Here is a 25415-nt window from a genome sequence, read left to right as displayed (position 1 = left end):
TCCTTCCCACCTGGCTATGGAGGCACCTGGGAAAACTTGTAATGGTTTCATACTAGTGTTTATGGCCAAAATCACACCAGCCTCCACCCCCATCAGAGTTTCCCCAGTAAGCCTTATGGCCGTGTTATTACACAATGGAAGTATGCTGCTTTCAATATCTCTTGCATATGGCGTCCACAAAAAATAAACATACGCAAACACGGAGAATGTCCTCTTAAGTGTACCCTATCAGAAGTATGAGTGGCAGATATGTGGTGAATTAAAGGTAATCGGCATTTTATCAGGACTACAAAAGGGTTACACTATATTGTTGTTTTGTCTGTGAGTGGGACGGTTGTGCCAAGGATATGAACTACAAGAAGAGGAGTTGGCCTCAATGAAAATCATTAACACCTGGAATGAAGAATGTAGCATTTGAACCTCTGGTCCAAATAAGGTTTTGCTTCTACCACTCCACATAAAACTGGGGTTTATGAAAAATTTTGTGAAGGCTTTGGAAGTGAACAGTCCTGCATTCACATTCTTGCAAGAGAAATTCCCAAAACTTAGTACAGAGAAAATTAAGCAGGCATTTTCATTGGTCCACAAATAAGGCACCTTTTCAAAGACAAACAGTTTGAATGTGCCCTTAGTGATAGTGAGAAAGCAGCGTGGAAAACCTTTTGAAATGTATCAACCGGTTTTCTAGGAAATGTTAAAGCCAGCAACTACAGGCAGCTTGTGGAAGATCTCATTACTTCTTACAAAAAACTGGGGTGCAACGTCACTGAAGATGCATTTCTTCCTGCCAAACTGTGCTGCCGTCAGCGACGAACATGGAGAGCGCTTCCATCAAGACATCACAGTGATGGAACAAAGATACAAGAGCAAATGGAATGTTACCATGTTAGCTGATTATTGTTGGATGGTGAAAAGAGATGCACAAGAAGCCGAATACAAGCAAAAGGTGAAAAGATCCTGTGTGTTTGATACATGTATGTTTGTAGCTACATCTTACTACAATATAAATAAAAATACCTTGTATAAATATAAAAAACTACTTTTTTCAAAAAGAAGAGCCAATCTTCCATTTTAAGCACTATTTCCGTGTCTGGCACCTCCATAGCCAGGTGGGCAGGAGCAGCAGTGCGTAGCAAACGCTTCTTGATTATACCGGGGTTCGAGCCCGTGACCACCAGATGTGGAAAGGTCAGGGAATGACCACCGCATATCCATGGAGCAATATGGCCTTAGTTGCTAATGCTCCTAAAAATTAAATAACAAACAAACAGCACCCCAAAATCTAAAAAGTAAACTTACTTTCAGCCATACAAGATATGACCCAAAATTTGTTGTTCAGTGTTATCAGCAGTGATTATTCATGCATTCAGAATCTGCAGATAAAAACCACTAGGTCACAGTGTATTGATTTGGGATTTACTTAAAGATGTAACTACCATCAAGGATAAAGGGAGGGGTTTTTGATGTCAAAACTGTGGTGCCATCAGAAAATGTGGTTACCATCAGAAAATTCTAAATGGGAAGCATTCAAGGAATTAATCATAGAAGCCACTAGGCGTTTCATACCAAGACATACTCTTCAAGGTATAAGCCTAAGTCTAGGGCTAACTCGTGGCAGAGAAGAAAAATTATTGGGCAATACAGAAGCCTATGGTAGATATAAATTTGTCTGTAATCAAGTCACAAAGGAGATCAGGCAAGCGATTGCAGATTACGAGAAATCTTTGGCAAAGGGTGCAAAGAAAAACAGCAAAGATCTATTTATTTATGTAATCAATAGGAGGGGGGGATTAATCAAATTTGTCCACCCGATATTGATAGTATGAGTGTTGATGATCTTGCTCAAGTTTCTGACAAATTGAGTATTTTGCATCCACATCCGCACATGAGGAATTCTTTAGGGAAGGGGATGCTGAAAGGAAAGTGGAAGAAAAATTGTTTAAGTTAAACATAAGAAAGGCACCTAGTGTGGAAGGGATCTAACCAATTATATTAAGGGAGGCAGTGAAGGAAATAAGCAAACCCTTAGCTATAATTATGAGAGAATCCTTGGATTCAGGGGAGGTCCCACTAGATCAGTATGTGTGAATGTATCGCTAATTCACAAAGGGTGACAGACCTGTTAGTTTAATTTCTGTTTCAGGGAAAATTATGGAGTCATTAGTAAAAAAAGTAATGCAGGACAATCTAGACAAGGCTGCAATTATACTTTAGACATTAGCATTAGTAGAGGCATATGATGCAAGAAAGCAAGCTTATGCAGCATCAGCCAAACCCCTCCCATTTCAACCATCCATTAATTCCAACTGCCTAGCTCAGCCTTAAATTTATTTAGGCTATCAACTTCCACAACAAGAGATGGAAGTCTGTTCCACCAATAAACTACCCGCTGGCTATAGGCAAATTTCTGCACATCTATTCTACAACTGTCTTTCCCCAATTTGAATCTATGCCCTCTCAGGTTCTTAATCTGAACAAGAGGAAGAATCCCATCAGCATTCAGCTTGCCCAACCCATTCAAGGCCTTATACACCTCAATCAGATCACTTCACATGTGCCTACTCTCCAGACACTGCAATTTGCAGAACTTAAGCCTTTCTTGGTAAGAGCATCCCTTTGTTCCTCCTCACCAATCTTGTTGCCCTTCTTTTTACCCATTCTAGCACTCTACATCGTTCCTAAAATGAGGCTTCCAGACCTGTACTAACAGGTCTGGAAGCCTCATTTTAGGAAGGATTTTCAGTACTCAAGGTGTGGCCTGACCATTGCCTCGTACAATGGGTTGATCATCTCCCTGTCCCTGCTAGCAAAATTCCTATATATCATTGACAAGACGCTGTGACCTGCCCTGCTGCAGCCTGTCTGCACTGTCAGCAAACTTCATATCTGACTGCACAATTACCCCCAGGTCTTTTTCACCTTACACTTCCCTGAGTGTAGAATCACAGTTGGTACGTTTCTTTTGGATTATTGCTACCCATATGCAGTACTTTGAATTTGTTAATGGTTAAACTTCAGGTGCCAGTTCTCAGCCCATTTGCCCAACTTATCTAGATGCAGTTGGAGTAGCATACTGTCTTGACTGTCGTTAACAACACTACCAGCCTTTGTATCATCTGCAAACTTGGACATTAAGCCTGATATACCTTCATCAATATCATTGATGAATACACAAAACAACAATGGGCCCAACACCAAACCCTGGGGAACTCCACTAGCAGTGTCCATTGAATACCACTCTCTGTCATCTCCCACTCAACCATCCCTTTATCCATTGTAGCAACTTACCCTTAATGCCATACCACTCCAATTTGTACAGCAGTATAAATTGGAGTGGTATGGTATCAGGAAAGCTTTTGATACAATAGTATCAAAAGCTTTCCTGAAATCCAAGTATATGATGTCAAAGCATACATTTCTTAAGGGGAAATCTTGTTTGACCAATTTGATCGGATATGATGTGGTCACAAAAGAACTGGATGCAAAAAATAATTCTATCATTTAACTGGATTTCAGGAAAGCTCTGATACTGTTGCACATAAAAGACTGCAGTACGAATTAGAGCAGTGTGGCAGTAAGGGCAAGTTGCTGCTCTGCATAAAGAGGATGGTTGAATCAGAAAAGACAGAGTGAAAATCAATGGACATTGCTCTTCCTGCACTAATGTTATTAGTGGAGTCCTCCAGGTATTGAACCAAATGTTGTTTTTGATATTTATCAAATGATATTGATGAGACATATCAGGCTGAATGTCCAAGTTTGCAGATGTTGTTATTTGATTTTTAGGAGCATTAGCAACTAAGGCCATATTGCTCCGGGAATATGCAGTGGTCATTCCCTGACCTTTCCGCATCCTTCGTATTTGGTGGTCACGGGCTCGAACACCGGTCTAATCAAGAAGCGTGTGCTACGCACTGCTGCTCCTGCCCATGGAGGTGCCCCCGCAGATGATACAAAGGTTGGTAGGGTGGTTAATGACAGTAACTACAGTATGCTACTGCAACAGGATACAGAAAAGTTAGGCAGACGAGCTGAGAAATGGTAATTGAAGCTTAACATTGATAAATGCCAAGTATTGCATGTGTACAGTAACCCCAGAGCAACATACCAACTGTGTGGTACTACACTTAGGGTAGTGGAAATGAAAAAGAAGTGGGAGTAATTTTGCAGTCAGATATGAAAGTCTCTGAGCAATGCAGACAGGTTGCCAGTACAGCTCATGGGGTTTTGTTAATGATATACAGGAATTTTCCTAGCAGGGATAAGGAGGTGATAATCCCATTGTGTATGGCAATGTTCAGGCCACATCTTGAGTACTGCATACAGGTCTGGAAGCCTCATTTTTGGAAGGATGTGGAGCTGCTGGAATGAGCACAGAGAAGGGCAACGAGATTGGTGAGAGGAACAAAGGAGTGCTCTTACCAAGAAAGACTCCAGTTCTGCAAATCACAGCATCTGGAGACTAGGCACCAGCAAGGAGAGCTGACTGAGGTGTTTAAGGCTCTGAATGGATTGAGCAAGCTCAATGTTGGTATTATTCCTCATGCTCAGACCACACACACGAGAGGGCACAAATTCAAATTAAAGAACAGTTGCAGAATAGTTGTGCAGAAGTTTCCATTTAGCCAATGGTTGATTGTTGGAACAAACTGCTATCTGTTGTTGTGGAAGTTGATAATTTAAATAAATTCGGGGAAGAACCAAACACTGGTGTCTTTCTTTTTGGCCGATGCTGGTTAAGCTTTCTTTCTTGCATCATTTGCCACTGCTTATGCTAATAATTTTCAGTTAAATATACTTATTACTTACAGTAAAATTACAAATTTTTTTGTTCACAGTATTGTTTCTCATTCACCCCTAAAAGAATGTATTCACTGTGGTTCAGTTTGAGACAGGTATTTAATCTGCAATTCCAACAATGTGTAGGATATATGTGCTAATTCAGTTTAAACAATAACACTTGAGTTCTTACACAATCATAGTCAGTGTGAAAACTGAAGCAAAGTACATGTCAAACTTACTGCTGCTATATTTCAATATAACATAGTATATTTTAATTCTTTAAGGTGCAAAGGTGATTAACTTTCATCTGGACTTCTTTTTCATAAGTGTATGCACTACAATAACAAAACACTGATGTCAGCCCCTAACACAGCTGTGTCTTCTGTGCATTTATGTTAGAAGCAGTACCAGACAGTGAAGGACTGTGTCACTATAAGGAGCAGTGATGTATCATCAAATTTCTGTTAAAACTGGATGTAGTGAACTGTGACTTGTAACAAGACATGGGTTTCAACTCCACCATCAGAGTTCCAGAATGGAATGCCACAATGTATCACTACCATCGAAAAAATTTAAGACATGGCCTCTAGCTGGAAGAATCGTGGCAACTGTCCTTTGTAATTTAAAAGGGTTGCTTGTAGCTCTTTATAAACTGATGTGAGCCCTAAGTTTTAGAATGTTTATGAAGAGAAATAACAAGTGAATTACAATAAATCTATTTTTCATGTAGTCCATGACCATGTCTCATGGGCTACAACAGATGTATAAACATTGTGAATTACAATAAATCTATTTCTCATGTAGTCCATGATCATGTCTCATGGGCTACAACAGATGTATAAACATTGTGAATTACAATAAATCTATTTCTCATGTAGTCCATGATCATGTCTCATGGGCTACAACAGATGTATAAACATTGAATGCCATGTTTATGAAATGATGAATGTGCAGCTGTGATTGGAATAATTTTTATTTTCAATGAAAATTTTGAATTCACTTACATTTCAGAAAACTATACTGACCTCTGATGTAATCAATCAGTGGATCTATGAGATGCTAAATTTATGCTAGTGGTATAAAGCTGAACAGGCAGTCAGGATTAGATTTTTGGTATAGGAAAAGATCTATCTTTCAGTTGATACTTGAAAGATTCAACTGTAAGAGATAATTATCAAGCAAAGTAAATGCCACCAGATCCAGTACAGTGCTCAAAAACGCCTACCATAAATAGTCTCCTCAAAACTGCAGAGGCTACAGTCACGTTGAAATTTTGATAATTTAAGTTCATACTTACTGTATAATATAAGGCTATCAATCAAAACAAGTGACAGAAGTGTTTGAGGCGAACACCATATTTCCCATTCTAGAAAATCCAAGCAAGATATAATTTTGGGATTTCTTTTTCTCTGATTAACGGCTACAACTGTTATTACTGTTTTTGTTTCATATTTTTTGCTAAAAATAATTACTTTATAATATTACAATTCGTTTCATGTATTGTTTATTTTAATTAATGCACATTTGTATGAACAACAAGAGAAACTTTCTCCCATTTGCATTTAACTAGATAAAAATTAATTGCTCACATGGGCTGCATTGTAAATTTCTAAAGTTGGAGTGTAAAATCATTCCATGCAACCAAATAGGCAATCTTTTTTTTTAATTATCATTGAGTTTTTTTTTAGTTACGATCATTTGCATTTATAGAGTCAATATCCTTGCTAGTAGATTACAAACATGAATATTTTTTTTTTATTTGTTCATAAAAGATTTTTTGAAAATAAATCAATTACAATAAAAAAAGGAAACATTTTAAGAGTTTCAACATTAATATGTTAAAAGAAAGCAATCATATGGCAATGGTTATAAGAATCTGCATTTTAATTTTAATCTGAAATTTATTAAAGAAAGATTTTGAATATTGGCTTATATTTTAAAAATATAACGCTGATGCCTTGGTGTTTGATACAGAGTTTTTTGTGGCAGCAGTGGTGGGGGACTAAAAAGTACAGTCAATAAGCTGCTTTCATAAATAAATATCACACAAGGAAAAAGTTCTAGTTTTTGAGAAAAATTTCTCTGTGTTTTATTGTTTTAAAGGAAAGCATCTACAAAAACAAAGAATGTACTTACAGTAGAGAATTGATGATAGCTGAAAAATAAATTTGTATTTACAATGGAATTTGAATTGCACAGTTTAAAATATGTCAACATCATCAGTGGAATCCAAATCATGGTATTCAATGATTTCCCTGGGATCACCACTGAAAGAAAGAAAAAAAGGCAGAAACACATTTATAAATAGGAAATATATTACTTAATAATTTATACAAAACAATATATTTGTTTGCACTCAAATATTCACTAGTTTTTTTTTTAAAGTCTTCTGAATAATTAATTCAGTTAGTTATTGAATTATAGTCCCTATACTAAAAAGCTCCTAATCATGATGCTGTACTCCATCATGACAGAATTTACACAATTGCAACTTGCCATCTAGATTTGTACCATTACTACTAATTTGCTAGTGTAATAGTAATAGTTATGATAAAAACCACCCATTTTTTTTTAAATGTTCAATTTTCATATCCACATCAGTATAATATATACTGGTGTTCAAAGAAAGTGCATCATACCTTAAAATTGTAATTGTCGTCCGAATAATGTAAGTATATGGCAATATTTCTTACAGACTGCATCAGATAAGATTGACATGCATAGGTAATGACATAATATTGCATCAGCTGTTACTCTCAGCTATATAAGCATGCTCTGCAAGAGTTGCAGTCATTCCTTGCTTGTATCAGGATGGTGAGTTACGTGCAGTTCACGCCACGAAGAAAGAGTGCTATTGTTGTTTTACGTGAGGAAGGATGTTCTTCCCATCATATTGCTTATAGAGTGTCTTGTAATCAGTTGACAGTGAGAAAATTTCTTTCCAAACTCAAGAATACTGGTTCTGCTGATAGTAAAAAAGGAACCGGACACGGCAATTTACATCATCATTGTCCTGTGCTACCAAAACTTGGTTGCCTGCAAACAGCAGATTGTAAAGGTACTTATTTTGACCAAGGGGAACACTCATTACACTGCACTTCTGTGACCATGGTCTTAGAATAACTTCCAGGTATAGCTTAAACAAAGTAGGCGACAAATAGCATCCTTGAAGTAGTCCTTTGGAAATCTTAAAATTTCTTGATATTTTTGAACCAATTTTTATACAGCATGTATTGCTCTTGTCGTATACAGCATGTATTGCTCATGTATTGCTCTTGTCTAATTATATCAATTAATGGCTGGCTTATCGACATTTTTCCATAGCCTTCCACAGAAGATTTCTTGGCACATTATCATATGCTTTCACTAAGCCTATGAACAGCATACCTACATCTTGGTTTGTAGCCTGACATTTTTCCAAAATTTTCTTAACAGTGAATAAATGGTCTAAACATGAGTGTCCTGTCAAAAAGCTACACTGTTCCTCAGAAATTACAATCTCTTGTTCCAGTTTTGATTTTATCACTTTTGTGTTATGAGCAATAGAGCTCATAACACAAATTCCTCTATAGTTGGAGCATCTTCTTCGTTCACCTTTTTTGAAAATTGATGTAATATATTTGATTGTCATCTCATCTTGTATTTCTTTGCCATCGCATAATTTGTTAAACAATTGAGTTAGTAGATTTATAACTTTTCAACCTCCACATTTAAGCAGCTCCATGTTATTTCCACCTGGGCCTGGTGCTTTTCCATTTTTTGCCATTTTTATTTCCAGTTCCACTTCCTTAATTTGAATGTTCAATCCTCTTTTCATGACAACTGTCTCTGTTTCGGTTTCTCTAAATTCTTCTCTTCCTTCATTCAATAGCTGTCCATAATAATTGACCCATTCCTCCAGATCTATCATTTCCAGTCTAGCATTTTGCTTATGAGGATTCCTTAAACTCTTCACACCTCTTGAGATCTTGTACATCTCAGTTTGCTATTCACCTCGGCACATGCTCTATCCCAGGACTTGTTCTTTGCCTTGATGACTTCCGCTTTCACTTCCTTATTTTTTTATTTATATATTTTTCTACGTACTTCACTTTTTGAGCTCAGCCATCTTTGGTATGCTTCCTTTTTCTCCTTTATTAATTCCTTAATTTCCATGTTCAACCAATCATTTTGTTTTATCTTTTGAGATTTTCCTATTGCCTCTCCAGCAGTTTTCTTCACTGTTTCCTTTAGGTATTCATATATATCTTTTGCACTCTATGTATAGGTTTCATCTAATTCTTGGTCTAATCTTCATTGATACGAACCCGTAGTGTTCTCATCTTTTAGCGAGTCCACATTGAATCTTTTGGTGTCAAGTTGTTTATTCCACTAAAAGTCTTTCTTCATTTTCTCCTTCCTTTTTTGGCAAATCCATTGGGAACAACAATGTAGCCTTCACCAAAACGGATCAGAACCACAACAAAGTTTGCTCCTCTCTGGGCCCTAACATCATAGAAAAAAAATGTGCTTTGTTGTTTAATGATCACATAATCAATTATTGATTTTAGTCCCTTTGTTTCTTGGAACCCTTGGAACCATGTGAACTTATGAATATCTCTATGTTGGAAGAAAGTGTTACTAATCCTCAGCTTATATTGAGAGCAAAGTTCTATCAGTCTCTCTCTCCGTTATCATTCTTTACATTTTCTCATCTTCTCACCACTTCATTGTTTTTTTGAAAGTTTAATCGCAATCCTAAACTTTACTATGGTTTGGGATTTCAACTCAGATTTTAGGACCTAAAATATTTTTTAGTTAATTTGATGGATATAAAAATAAAATGTTCCAAATAATAGAAAAATCAGAAATGAAGAGTAGATAGAGAATTAATGGCAAAGAGAAGGAAAACTGGTTCAACACATTTGGAGTTGAATTGCTAGTGGATGCTTTAATGCTTCCATTCTCTCTCTCTCTCTTGTTTTTTATGAAACATATTTAAAAAAACTATTCTAGTGTATGTTAAGTAGTTCTGTGATTTGTCAGTTTTCAGTCTACATTTTCATTTGTGTTATTAGCTGCAACTGATTAAATTAAAGTTAAAACCACTTTACTGCACTGTCACAATTAGCTCCCTTATAAGTAGTAGTAGTGGTGGTGGTGGTGACAGCATGTGATGCAAGAAAGCAAGTGTATGAGCTTATGCAGCATCAGCCAAAAAAAAAAATCTCACTATTCCCTCCAAATGCCTGTCCAGTTCCTCCTTAAATTTATTTAACCTATCAACTTCCACAACGACAGATGGAAGTTTGTTCCAGCAATTAACCACCTGCTGGCTAAAGGCAAATTTCCGCACATATATTCTACATCTTTCTTTTCTTAATTTGAATTTACACCCCCTTAGGTTCGTAATCTGAAGAAGTGGAAGGATCCCATCAGAATTCAGCATGCTCAACCCATTCAAGGCCTTAAAAAAGGTAAAGTGCAGCCATTATCAACCCACTGCAGGATGGAAGCCTCCTCAAAAATTCATGCTGAGAGAAATGGACCATAATCTGCCATGCTGGTCCAGTGCGGGTTGGCAGATTGACTGTATTTAACAGTCAGGGGCTTGAACCCCGGTCTACTCAAAGAGCGTGTGCTACTGCACTCCCGCTCCTGACCACTCAGTTACGCCTCAATCAGATCACCGCACAGGTGCCTAGTCTCCAGCCACTGCAATTTGCAGAACTTAAGCCTCTCTTGGTAAGAGGATCCCTTCATTCCCCTCACCAATCTTGTTGCTCTGCTCTGTACATGCTCAAGCAAATCTACCTCCTTCCTAAAATGAGGCCTCCAGACCTGTACGCAGTACTCAAGGCGTGGCCTGATCATTGCCTTATAAAGAGGAACAATCACCTCCTTTTCCCTGCTAGCAAAATTACTATATATCATTGACAAAACCCCATGACCTGCCCTGGCAGCCTGTCTGCATTGCTCAGAAAACTTCATATCTGACTGCACAATTACTCCCAGGTCTTTTTCATTTTCTACCACCTTAAGTGTAGTACCACATGGTTGGTACGTTTCTCAGGGGTTACTTCTACCCATATGCAGTACTTTGCATTTGTTAAGGTTAAACTTCTGTTGCCACGTCTTAGCCCATCTGCCCAAATTATCTAGATCCTGTTGCAGTAGCACACTGCCATTACTGTCATTAACAACCCTGCCAACCTTTGTATCATCTGCAAACTTCGACACTAATATACCTTTATCAATATCACTGATAAATATACAAAACAACAGAGGACCCAACATTCATGGACTAATGTTATTAGCGGAGTCCCACAGGGACTCCGCTAATAACATTAGTCCACGAAGAGCAGCACCCATTAATTACCACCCTCTGTCTTCTCCCACTCAACCATCCTTTTATCCATTGTAGCAACTTACCCCTAATACCATTCTGCTCCAATTTGTACAATAGTCTTTCCATGCGCAACAGTGTCAAAAGCTTTCCTGAAATCCAAATATATGATATCAAAATTATTTTTTGCATCCAGTTCCTTTGTAACCATATCATAATATCCTATCAAATTTGTCAGACAAGACTTTCCCTTAACAGTGGTCTCCAACAGTTTTTAAATTCTGTACAGTGGGATAAACTGACGATGTTACCAACAGTAAATTCTAAGTGGGAAGCATTCAAGGAATTAATTGTGGATGCTACTAAAAGTTTCATACCTATTAAGAAATATTGTTCAAGGTTTAGGCCTAAATGGTTATCAAATGAACTAATGAGACTCGTAACAGAGAAGAAAAATGCATGGGATGCATATAAATTATCAAGCGACTCAGAAGCCTATGGCAGATATAAGCTAGTCTGTAATCAGGTCACAAAGGAGGTTAGGCAGGCAAAGGCAGATTACGAGAAATCCTTGGCAAAAGATGCTAAGAAAAACAGCAAGGATTTCTTTACTTATATAAACTCTAAAAGGAAGGGGATGAATCTGATTGGTCCACTTGACATCGATGGTTCGACTGTTGATGATCCTGCTCAGATAGCAAACAAACTGAATGAGTATTTTGCATCTACATTCACACATGAGGAATTATTAGGGTTTGAAAATGGCAGAAGGTTATCAAATTGTAGCAGGATACTTAATGATTTTGTAATAACCAAAAGCAAAGTGGAGGAGAAATTGTTGAAGTTAAACATAAGAAAAGCACCTGGAGTGGATGGAATCTGTCCAGTTACATTAAAGGAGACGGCAAAGCCACTAAGCAAACCCTTAGCCATAATTATGAGAGCATCCTTGGACTCAGGGGAGGTTCCCATGGACTGGAGATGTGGGATTTACTTAAAGATATAATTACCCCTGATGGTAATTATATCTTGAAGTAAATCCCACATCAGTACAATGTGATCACTGATTAGTGGTTCCTTTATCTGCAAATTCTTAATACACGAATTATCACTGCTGATAACCAGATCACGAGTATTACCCTCTCTGGTTGCCTCTCGAACATGCTGCTGCAGAAAACAATCATCCAATAAATCCACAAAAGTCTTACTAGTGTGTGACTGACCAACTCACAAGTTCCAGTCAATATCTGGGAATTTAAAATCCCCCATTATAAGACATTCTGACTTACTAGCCCACTCTATTTCTCTGTACAATTGTTCATTGTACTCATTCGAGTCATTAGGCCTATAACACACTCCTACTCTTATTTTTGCTTTCACAGTGCTTACATCACACCAATCTGACTCAACAGTGCACTTTTCATCTATATCAACTGGATGCACTTCTTTTGATTTTATGTTTTTCTTAATTAACAGCATAACACCACCTCCCTTCCTATCCTGTCTATCCTTTCTGTACACATTGTACTCCCCAAATCCAGTTCTGCATTCCTTTTATCTGTGTGACACCATGTCTCTGCTATCCCAACAATATCCGTTTTTGATGTCTTGACCAACACTTCAAATTCATCAAATTTATTTACTATACTTCTAGTATTGGTATACATGTACCTATTCTTATTATTAGTTACCCTACATCCTATATACCCACCTGTTTCACGATGACTGCCATTAGTCCCTGAAGCCCCCAGCACCCCTCGCTCCAGGTCGCTACTTATTCTAATGGAAGTTGTGCAGTAAGCACCTTCACCTCTGCCTGTGGCTACTTTTAACCTTTTAGTCTGTGAATTCCCCCACAAGCTAGCAGTTTTCCGACCCACCTAACACTGCCTCGATAGCATCAGCAAATATCCTTGCACCCTTTCTATTTAAGTGTATCCTATCCCTGTAGAAGAAATCTCTCCTGTTAACAAGCACAGACCATGCTGAAAAAAATTCTACCCCTTGAGCCTTGCACATTCCCTCCAGGGCAGAATTGATTGACAAGGCTCTCATCATGTACTCCCTCCTATTGTGTCTGAGCAGAATTGCAGACACTTTCAAATTTAACCCTAACTCATGGCTTTTTTGCAACATTGATCTGTACTTGTTAAGTAAATCTGCAGATCTCCTACTCTTAATGGGTAGATGGGATCTATCCAGTTATATTAAAGGAGGCAGTAAAGGAAGTAAGCAAACCCTTAATCATAATTATGAGAGCATCCTTGGGCTCATAGGAAGTCCCCATGAACTGGAGATATGCAAATATATCGTCAATTCACAAAGGGTAATCTAAGGGTGACACGAGTAATTATAGACCAGTTAGTTTTACTTCTGTTCTGGGTAAAATAATGGAGTCACTGGTTAACGATGCAGTGCAGGATCATCTGGACAAGACTGCAGCAATAACTAAGACACAGCATGGGTTTGTTAAGGGAAAGTCTTGTCTGACAAATTTGATTGGATACTATGATGTGGTTACAAAGGAACTGGATGCAAAAATTAATTTTGATATAATATACTTGGATTGCAGGAAAGTTTTTGACACTGTTGTGCATGGAAGACTACTGTACGAATTGGAGCAGAATGGTATTCAGGGTCAGTTGCTACAATGAATAAAAGGGTGGTTGAGTGTGAGAAGACAGAGGGTGGTAATCAATGGGCACTGCTCTTCATGGACTAATGTTATTAGTGGAATCCCCCAGGTTTTTTGTTGGGACCACTGTTGTTTTTTATATTTATCAATGATACTGATGAAGGTATACCAGGCTTAGTGTCGAAGTTTGCATATGATACAAAGGTTGGCAGGGTTGTTAATGACAATAATGGCAGTGTGCTACTGCAACAGGATCTAGAAAATTTGGGCAGATGGGCTGAGAAGTGGCAACTGAAGTTTAACATTGACAAATGCAAAGTACTGCATATGGGTAGAAGTAACCCCCAAAGGAACGTATGAACTGTGTGGTACTATTTAGGGTGGTAGAAAATGAAAAAGACCTGGGAGTAATTGTGCAGTCAGATATGAAGTTTTCTGAGCAATGCAGACAGGCTGCAAGGGCAGGTCATAGGGTTTTGTCAATGATATACAGGAGTTTTGCTAGCAGGGAAAAAGAGGTGATTATCTCTTTTTATAAGGCAATGGTTAGGCCACGCCTTGAGTACTGCGTACAGGTCTGGAGGCCTCATTTTAGGAAGGATGTAGATTTACTTGAGTGTGTACAGAGAAGGGCAACAAGATTGGTGAGGGGAATGAAGCAATAAATTCTGAAAATTGCAGCAGCTGGAGACTAGGCACCTGCGAAGTGATCTGATTGAGGTGTATAAGGCCTTGAATGGGTTAAGCACACTGAATTCTGATTGGATTCTTCCACTTGTTTAGATTATGAACCTAAGGGGGCATAATTTCAAATTAAGAAAAGACAGTTGTAGAATAGATGTGCGGAAATTTGCCTTTAGTCAGAGGGTGGTTAATTGCTGGAACAAACTTCCATCTGTTGTTGTTGTGGAAGTTGATAGCTTAAATAAATTCAAGGAGGAACTGGACAAACTTTTAGAGGGAATGTTTGTGTTTTTTTTTTTTTTTTTTTGGCTGATGCTACATAAGCTCATACACTTGCTTTCTTGCATCACATGCCTCTATTACTATTACTAAGTTCATTCTTTCCACATCTTTTTCTTTTTCTATTCAGATTGTCATTCTCAGTCATTCCTAATTTATTCAATTTTCTATTCTTTAAATGTTTACACAAAAGAGGCTGTGAAATAGACTTTTAATGCAGCTTCATTGTGTGGACACTTAGGTAAAGCAAAATTCTAAGTGCATCATAAGCACTCAGAGTTTTGTTCTTTTCACTCAAACTTAAATTGCTATGTTTCTGCAACTTTCTACTCTAATAAAAAATAAATTACAGTTCAATTCTCAATGGATGTCAATTGCAAACTATACTCATGGAAAGCAGACAGTGGATACAGTATCACACATATATGCACAATGTAATTAAATATCAATAGCTTGTCGTACATAGTTGTAAAACTTTACAATAGTGGGTTAGATTGCTTTTGCTGTCTAGAGCCCGACAGCAAAAGCATAATTTTTTTGATTATTCACTTGTTCGCTTTGATTGTTCACAGGCACTCTCCTACTTTTCCTGTGACAAGGGATGAGATGGTAAATGTTATTTGGCATGGTCAGGATTGTAAATAATTGACACATTTCTGACTTATACACGATTTTAGATGTTATGGAAGAATATTTCTCCTAAATGAAATGATGACAATAAATGGGCAGTATGATCATATAAATTTGCAGAATTTACATACATTATACAGAAAATCCAAAACCTATATAAAGGTTTTTTGGATTTTCATTCTTGATTATAATAAGTGGCTGATAATAATAACCAGCATAACATTAACTAGTATTCACTGTATTTAAAACAATAGCCTGATAGACCAGCCTAAGTAAAACTACATACTATGAAAAACTAGATATTTGGGTGCATAAATTGCTCAACTGCATGCAAAATTCATAATTACAGAGAAATATCTCTAACTTACACTTTGTCAATCTTTGGCCTTTGGAATCTTTCTGTATGATTGAATCCATTTCTGTTGGTATGACTTTGAATTCCTAAGTTTGAGGAGGGAAAAAAAATGATAAAACAAAAAAGAAAAAACATTAATGGCTTCTGATTCTTACTTCTATTAACCTATGAAATGACTTATCAGGATATAAATTCTATAGAATACAGGCAGTTCCAGCTTTACAAGTTTTTTTCCTTCAAGTATCAACAAAATTGAAAATACAAACATTAATTGCAAAAAATGAATGTTAAAACATTCATAAATACTGCATTTCAAACCATGCGCATGTAGCTATACAATACAGTGCACCCCCGCTTTACAATATTAATCCGTTCCAGAGACACTATTGTATCGTGAAAATATCGTAATGTGAACCCAATAACACATTGTTTTTTGGTAATTCGTTACATGACCGCGGAAGTTTAAATAAATTTTCGCTATATAACTCTCTAAAAGGTTGTTTTTATAGTGTAATTGTATTAGTTACCAATTCAAATCATTAAAATGCATTACACTTTCATCGTTACCATATGCTCTGTTATAAGAACCAATTTTGAACGGCTTTGTGATATTTTTGTAAAGCGCATTTTGGAGGTCACGACCATAAAACAATTTTCACTTTCCAGTTTATTGGGCTTTTCTGTTACTGCAAACAATGCAAGTAAATGGGTAGTAAACTCGATGTTATTGCATTTGCAAAAATACCGATAGCTGGAATTGTGTGGTTTTTTGCATTATTATGGTGAAATGTGTTTCCCCTTTACTGAAATCTTCAATCATATAAAAAAACAAATTTTCAGAATCTTCTCTTCGTTCCTTTTTTTTTTTATATTTATTTTTTTATTTACAAAGCTTTACGTTGAGAATGTAAAGCTTTGTAAACTTGTTACTCCATGCAAATCGTGTTAGTTGCAATTTGTGCGTTCCTTTAAAAAAATGCTTATGCATGCTATTGAAATTTATAAAGAAAAGAGAAGATTATCTTGGAAACTAACACTTCTTAAAGCATTTCTGAAGACGACCACTCCTTGTGCAACAAACCAACGAGTGCTGAACCAATAATGAGTGATCGAGTGTGCATTTAGTTGATGATGATGATGAAGAATAAACATTCTTTAACATTTTTAAGTCATAAATAATTTCTTTATTATTATGATTTGCTTGATTTTACAGGCTACGTTTTCATTTCTTTGGATAAATCAATCATTGTTTAAACAAACTAATTAGCTAACTAATTTTATTGTTGAGAACGTAACCCGTAGTTTTAACATTATGTCCATGAGAAATAAATTCCCGCTTTACAAGCGCACACTAGGAATGAATTAACTAGTAAAGTCGGGAACTACCTGTACTTTTTTTTTTTTTTTTTTTTTTATGAAAACTCCAAACACGAAAGGTATCAAAACCTATAGTACTTAGTACCGTGCATGGGTTGAAGGAGAAGTATGGGGGAGGGGGATGCCGGAAACTTTGCTCTAGAGACTAAACATGGGTTTCACCACTTCAAGCCTCCAATAAGCAAAGTGGTGGTATTTCACCGGTTGATGAAAGTCATCTACCACCTAAAACAATTAAACATCATTTTATTAAATTTATGAAATTTCTAGTTTGAAATACACATACCCCTAAAGATATGTATGCATTTTGCCGTTCCATGACAAAAGCCCACATAAAAATTCTGCACAGAAAAAACCCCACTGTCATAAATGCTCACATGAAAAATAACCACACAGAAAACTGCTCACACGGATAAATGCCCACAGAAAAATTCTCACATTCACAATACTATACGAAGCGTTATGTGCATGGTATAATTTGAAGTTCAAACATGCAGTATTCTTGTTGACATGAATGAAAAATATGTTTATATAAATGAAAAGTTCTGTAAAGCCAGCATTTGCTACACTGGCTTTTGACATATATCTTGACATTCTGTTTATATATTGACATATATGACATATATTTTGACATTCCTGAGAAATACTGTCAACTGATACTTCATGATTCATGTGTGGATGATCCAGACATAATTCTGGTTTTAGATAATAAAGAACTCTTGGTTGAATTGAACAAAGATACAATCTATGGAGATGGCACCTTTGATAAAGTTCGAAACATGTTTTACCAACTGTATACATGGCATGCCAAGGTGGGTAATTCATATCCGCCACATATTTACATTTTGTTACAGAAAAAGAACTTAGATACATATAATAGAATGTTTGAAATCATGAAGCTATTGGTTCCAAATCTGGTGCCTCAAAAGGTTTTAGTGGATTTTGAGAAGGCTTGCATGAACGCAGTGAGGATTGCCTTTCCACATGCTGAGATCAAAGGGTGCTATTTTCATCTGTGTCAGAGTCTCATCAGGAAACTCAGTAATGTTGGCTTGAAGACTGAATTTGAAACTGATATAAATATAAAACTCAAGCTGAAGTCTCTTGCTGCATTAACTTTTGTCCCAATCCATGATGTGAGAAGTGTCTTTGATGAGCTTGCCACCACATTTCCAGACAAAGATAGTTATAATGAGATGCTCACGTACTTCTTTTCCACATACATTGAGGGTGCAGCAGGTAGAGATCCCCCAGTTTCCAATAAGAATATGGAATCATCATGATGCAACTCTTGAACGGTCACTTAAAATTACAAACTGCTGTGGGGAATTTCACAATGCACTTAATTCCCTATTCCACTTCAGACATCCCAGCGTGTGGTTTTGTTTTATGGACTGAAGAGGGACCTGGCTTGCATAGATTGACACTGGCTAATGCACAGGCAGGGTCGTCTAGAGGTGAAAAAGAGAAGATATGATGCACTGCATGACTTCATTGCCACTTTTGTGCAGGAATATGAGCAGGTAGAAGACAAACTGAAATACCTGTGGAGATTGGCTAACTTACAGTAATGAAAATTCTATTCAAATCCTTGACAAATAAATAAATCACTGAAATATGTCTGAATTAGTTGTTTGTTGATAAAAAATCAAATAGTGACTGTTCACTTTGTAAGCATAAATAAAATAAAAGGCTTTAGTTTCAATAAAACCAGAGCACTCTGACTTATTCAAGGTTAAAATACAAAAATAAAAATTATATTAAAATTCAAAATTTTGTTGTACTTTGAAATATGAAATAATTTGTTTTTTTGTAAACTAAAAATAATATGAGCATTGTTCCGTGTGAGCATTTTTCAATGTGGGTATTTTTGCATGTGACCATTTAGCTGATCACCGCATTTTGCACGTGCGTGTGTATAAAACTGAATTCTTAGCAACATTTTTCAAACTACATTACACAGTAGGTTAGTGCAAATTTGTAATAAACCTGCCACCCAGACTTATTTTAGCCCTTTCACAAATTACTTTTTCAAATGCACACAGACCTGGGGCAGGAAGTTTCTGATATGAAAAATTTATACATTAAATCCTTTTAAATTATTAATTTGCTCTTATTATGAATAAGAATAAATTAATAATTTGATTCTGCCCAACAAAAATCAAATCAGAATTTATTTATTTTATTTTACGTTGACCTCTGCATTGCAGAGGTCAACATAGTCACTTTCAATAATTCACAAAAATGAAATTCGCTGTAATTGCTTACTCAGTTTTTTTGTTATTGATTATAACAGAACTTTTAGTTAACAAATAATTAACTTCCAGTGAAAATGAATATAAATGGCTTTCTTTCGAGCATTTCATTTTCATTATGGATAATTCAATCACTTGCTAATTTTAATCCATATTCATAATTTTTTGCTCACACAGAATTTTTTTGTAATGTAACAGGACACCCTATCTCCTTTAATGGGTCAAATTGCCCTCCCATTTTAAACTTCTGCATACAGCCCTGCTGCAAACAACAAGAAATTTGATTTCCTAAAAAATTACCATGCAATCAATATAATGCCTAGGAAATTTTGATCAGTATTCCAAGGGAAAATCTGCACACACAAACAAACTTTATATGTAGCTACTTAAATGATCACCATTCCTCACTGCCAAGTGAAAGTGGTAATTGGCGATGGCACAGGAAAACCGTCATTGTCCCTCGGTCAAAAATCTGGACACCACTGTTGCTAAAGCAGTTATGAAAGTAATGTCAAGCATCACACAGTGTTTCTGTTGAATATACAGGAAAATATCAAATGTACCACATGTCCACAAACCTAACTAAAAACAAAGCAAAACAAAATAAAATGAAATAAGTTGTAGCTTGTGTGGTTTCATCCTTAGATGGCAGCATAAAGGTCAACAGACATTGACATGTTAAGCTCACAACTGGCATACCATATGGATTTCTCTGGGCTTTGTGTAAAACTTCCTTGAACCAGCTTAACTGTGCTCTCACTGATTTTTATTTGGCTTTCACCTCTGCCAGGATGATTGCACAAACAAGCATCCATTATGAATTTTATGTACCATTACATAACTGTGTGTTTACTTGGTGGTTTCTTTTTAAACTATGTTTAAAATTTACACATAACAGTGGTGGCAGACTGCAGTTCACTGAACCAAAGTACGTACTGCACCTTTTCACGGATGATAAATTCTGCCACGATTACTGTTTTGCAATTATGGTGCCAACTACTGTAGAGCGTACTTTTCTGGTTGGTGAATAAAAACTTCAAGATATCCCTACCATTAGGTAGTGGTTTCATATTTGTATCACGTACCCTATTCATACAATAATGTTTTAGCTTTGTAAAGGGTGTTTGTGGATATCTGGTATTTGTGGATGTGGAAAATCCTTGTGGGATACTTATATGGTCAAATTTTTGTTCCTCATGGGGTCAAAATTATCTATGCAGTCTGTTGGTAGATTTCTTGTTTGTTTTGGAAAGACATGTATGATAGATTTTTTCTTTTTTTTAATTCTGGAAAAGCACCTCTCAGTTCGGCAATTTTACTGCTTTGCTAAGTGATGCACACCAGTGAAACTGCATAGGACACAGCCCAAATAAGTTTGTAAATATTTCTTACCAGCAGTGGTAAGTGTATTAATAATATACTGTGGCATCTGCTTGCTTCATGAGTAACATGGTCATCACAAGTCTAATTAGTATTACTGTAATGACCTCAATCTTCACTTTTCTTCATTGCAAATGCCTTTTGACTAATGAAAATGCATATATGTCAATTACCCTTGAAAGTGTCTTACAGGAGGAGGTAGAAAATACCAAAAGGACACCTACTGAAATGTCCACATCTGTATTAGAGTGCCCATTTTGGAGAGGTTGCCTAACATGTAATTTCTACTTCTGGTCAGGACTCAAGCTGACTGTCAGCAATAAGAGGAAGGTTTCAGTGTATATAATTTTTTTAATACAGCAATATCCTCCACATCTATTAATATATTACTTGATTTGATTTCATCAACTTCTCAATTTAAATTCTGGAGAATTTTTTCATTTTGGCTTTCGTATGCCCCAAATTTGATGTTTAACGTGTGATATTTTCCTTTGTACATATTTCAATCTCTTATGCCCACATATGAAAAATATATATATATATATATAAGAAACACAAGAAGACACAAAAGAAACCCAGATATATGTATGTACCCAAGAAAGGGTTAAGAACTTTTTTATAATCACACAATTGCATATGTACCATGTTTCAAAATAAAACATTTGGCACATTTACAGTTAAGCTTCCCAAATCTGGCACAACCTCATGACCTGGCCCTTACAAGAGCTTGTAATTTTCTAGATTTTTGGTAATCATATTACAGCCATAAAGAAAGCCTTAAAAATATTTAATTTCTATACTGCAACATTATTGCACATAATGTATATTCTGATGTTTAATTTTCCATATTTTGCCTTGAAAATTCATCACATATTCACCATGCAAGTCAACTTTCCTGTTTTAACAGGCATTTTTTGCATCTCAAAGCAGTAGTGCAAAATCTGTATTGAGCATCTGTCTACTTTTTGATTTGATGATTTCTGCTCTCTTTTCTTTTAAAAGTCTGTATTGCAACATTTTATTACATTACACAGTAAGCTGCAGATAAAGCAATTAGTGTATACAGTACTCCTACATGGAGGAGGGCATGAAACCAAAATCTACAGGTATAAGTGAAGGCACATGACATCTCTCTCTTACTATATGTGCACATGGGAATTTTTTTATTACAAAACTGAATCATTTCTTATTGCTTCATTTCTCTGTAAATAATGTCTCAACGTGGAAATGGATTTGCTATAAGAAATTGGCAATCTTGAAAGTTTACTTTTCTGAGAACTCAAAAACAAAAGTCCTGATAAATTTCATGAATTGTTTTCATTGGTAGAAGACAAACAAATTTTTGGGTTTTAAAGTGAGCATCACATTGACTGAGAAAAGCTGATTTTACTGAATATGATTTGCTACATTCATATTGATGCATATCTATCCTCCTCCAAAATAAATAATTTCTTTTTTTATGCAGAGTTCTTGATTACCATGCAACAGTTCTTGATTTTTTTTTCTTATAAAATCACTTTTTGAAATAAATGTCCATTCTGAAGACATTGTTCATAGCTTATTTACACGTTTTTGCTAACAAAGTTTTCAGCTAAATTAACCGTGACTGGTTTATGCACACTATGTCTACTCTTTTTATAAGACTTCAGGAAGTGTCAATGTCAAAATAGTTTTAGACAACTTTTTTATTGTCTTTGCAGTATAAATAATAGCAATGCTACATCTTTCATCCTTTTTGTATCTGACAACAACAACAAAATAAATAAAAATTATTTGTGCTTTATAATTTAACTTTTAAGTAAGATTAAATGCAATTAGCATTAATATTTTTAAGAGTTATAATTATAATATATGTGTATAAAAACACCACAGAAAGCTCTTAAAGGAAAAATCTACGGTAGTAGTGAAAAAACTATCATTTCAACTATCTCATATTGTGCTGATTCTACGCAACGAGTTACCACGTATTGCACTACCTCGAATAAGTAATGTTTCACTAACAGAGAAGACTATTGTTACTTATTCTCAGTAGGAACCACCACCACCCAGAAGGCACTGTTTCAAGGCTTGGTGGCCTTTCATCGGTGAATGGGCAGGCACGCTAGTATTGCAAACATGACAACCCAGTTGTGAAGATAATCCCACAATATGAGAGATGCCAAAAGATGATGTTTAAGTAAGACTAAATGCAACTAGGCATAATATTTTTAAGAGTTATAATTATCTATATAATATAGGTCTTAGTTTAGAAATGGAAGATTTACCTCTATGGTATCTTGTAGAACACTTCAATGCTGATACTCTCCGTAGTTGAATAATTATACAAATAGTTTACACGTATTCCACTCCCTCGTAGACAAGGTCATTAACCCAATTCACCCTGGAATCAGAGACGCGCGGACCGCAAAATATATCGCTCAAAAATTGGGGTGGTGATTCACCACCCCAATTTTTGAGCGAAAGAATACAATATGTCCATATTTTTAAAAAAAATTAAATGATTTGAGACCAAATAAATACAGTGAATCCATATTCTTAATACTTTAAAAATTAATAAAAAAAAAAAAAAGGTAAACTGCAGCCATTATCAACCCACTGCAGAATGTAAGCCTCCTCAACAATTCACGTTGAGGGAAATGGACCATAATCTGCCATGCTGGTCCAGTGCGGGTTGGCAGATAGACTGTATTTAGCAGTCAGGGGATTAAACCCTGGTCTACCCAAGGAGCGTGTGCCACTGCACTCCTGCTCCTAGCCACTGGGCTACGGAGGCTTTAAAAATTAATATTAAAACATAAAAAAAAAAAAAAAAACTAAGAATCCTCTAAAACAATAAGAGACTAAAGAATTTTGTTACTTCCCTGAAGCAGACAGGCCTTTTCGACCAGGGTCATGATCACAGGAAAGTGAAACCACGGGTATTGCGAGGGAATTTTATAGCATGGAGATTAGTTGCGATCCTGGAGCATTCGTGTGAAAGACCATGAATCTGAGATGGGGTAGGAGCAATGTACATTGACTGAATTTTGATGTAATTTAATTTCAAGTGTCTCCGAAATTAATAGTTTGGTGTAATCATGTTGGATGCTGAGAATTTTTGCTTCATTGAATAGAAAGGTGTGGCCCTCACTGATCGCATGGAATGCGAGTTCTGAAGCTGAGGAGCAGGATGAGAGGACAGATGTTGAATGTTGTCTCATTCTTGTATTGAGTGTACAAGTGGATACCTGATATGAGGAGTTGCAATCCTTACAAGATACATTGTAGACTAAGTCATTTAATTGGAATGTGGAAGAGGATCGGAATTTGTGGTTTTTTAGGGCAGCATGTAGTTTTGTTGTGGGTTTGACTATGATTTTGAATTGTGTGTCTTTGAAAATACTACAGCCAGAGCCTCGCATAACACGATTTTGATTAACGCGTTTTTCGGTTACCACTGTTTGAAAAAATTATACCACTTTTCACTTTACATGATGAAAATTTCCAGTTAACAGAATCTTTTTTTTTTTTTTTTATGTGATAGTTTAAAAAGATTTGAATCATGTGTTGGATGGGCAATAAACAAACGTTTGTCTGCTGCCCGCCTCAGTATGTGTTTTTTTTTTTTGTTGGCACATTGACTTCTGTGGCCATAATGCACCTGCCAAAGTTTTTTTTGCATTTTACTCTGATCCAAGCCTGAGGTGGGATTTGAACTCGCGACCTTTGGGTTGCTAGGCAGGCACTTGACTCACCTGGCTAGCCCGGTCGGCCTTCAGTGTGTTCCATAAATCACCAGAAGACGTGTTACTTGTCTCCCACTAATAAAGTCAATGCAGACTAGCATTTAAAAATTCTAATTTTTAAATGAACCAGATGGAAATGTTACTGCGAAGGAGATAACGGTAAAACAACTAGATGAAATCTTTCGTATCGCAGAGAAGCTGAATTTTGTTCATAACCCATGTGAGGGTGATATAATTGGCTTCAGTTAAGTTTTATCAGGTCGAATATAGCAGTAATCGGGAGTTTTGTATGGTTAACTGGTAGAGGGTCTTTGTTTAGCATGTCCCGATTACTGCTATATTCGACCTAATAAAACTTTTAACTGAAGCCAATTATATTACCTTCCTAGGAAAAGTCTTCAAACAGTTTTATGGCCTACCCATGGGATTAAATCTAAGTGGCTTACTTGCAGAAATATACCTTACCAATATCGAAACAATACATTTAACTCCCTTTCTTCTGCAGATCACCAACTATGGTAGATATCTGGATGATATACTCTGCATCACAGATGCGTGGAACATGCAGAACATCCTACAAAACCTCCATGAAAGATTAAGCTTCACACTAGAATCCGAAAATACCAAAACAAAATCATATTTTCTAAATTTCACCCTCACACGGGTTATGAACAAAATTCAATTCAGCATATACAGAAAAGGCCACCAACACTGAAATGCTTCTTCATTACAACAGCTACCACCCCTTCACGTATGAAAGATCCATCATCCTTAATCAATTTCTTAATGCCTACAAATACTCAACATTTGAATCAGCCCTAAACACAGAAATACAAACACTAAAAAACAATTTCAAAATAGAGGTTACCCCCCTACCTATTATAAACGAAATAAGGATACAAGCAAAAAAGATTACGCAATACCTCTCTGGATATCAATAATAACATAAAAAAATATTTTATTGCTTTACCGTATATTGAACAATGGT

The 25415-nt window shown here is 36.2% G+C and overlaps 1 protein-coding gene across 3 annotated transcripts in view; it reads right to left on the bottom strand.

Moving 5' to 3' along the window:
• Positions 1–6910: 6910 nt before the first annotated feature.
• LOC150077059 (serrate RNA effector molecule homolog B-like) overlaps positions 6911–25415 on the bottom strand; it is a 218337-nt gene continuing 199832 nt past the window's right edge. For all 3 annotated transcript variants that reach the window (XM_090386175.1, XM_090386177.1, XM_090386176.1), the window contains exons 16-17: positions 15704–15776; positions 6911–7049 (exon numbers count right to left, since the gene is read on the bottom strand). In XM_090386175.1, coding sequence (XP_090242301.1) covers positions 6983–7049; positions 15704–15776 — 140 coding nt within the window. In that variant the 3' untranslated portion in view covers positions 6911–6982. The remainder of the gene's footprint in view (positions 7050–15703; positions 15777–25415) is intronic.

Source organism: Mastigoproctus giganteus, chromosome 12 (genome assembly GCF_048544385.1).
Source record: "Mastigoproctus giganteus isolate SK-2022 chromosome 12, ASM4854438v1, whole genome shotgun sequence".
Lineage (NCBI taxonomy): Eukaryota > Metazoa > Arthropoda > Arachnida > Uropygi > Thelyphonidae > Mastigoproctus > Mastigoproctus giganteus.
The sequence above is the reverse complement of the archived record's forward strand: the minus strand, read 5'-3'. Positions and strand labels throughout refer to the sequence as shown.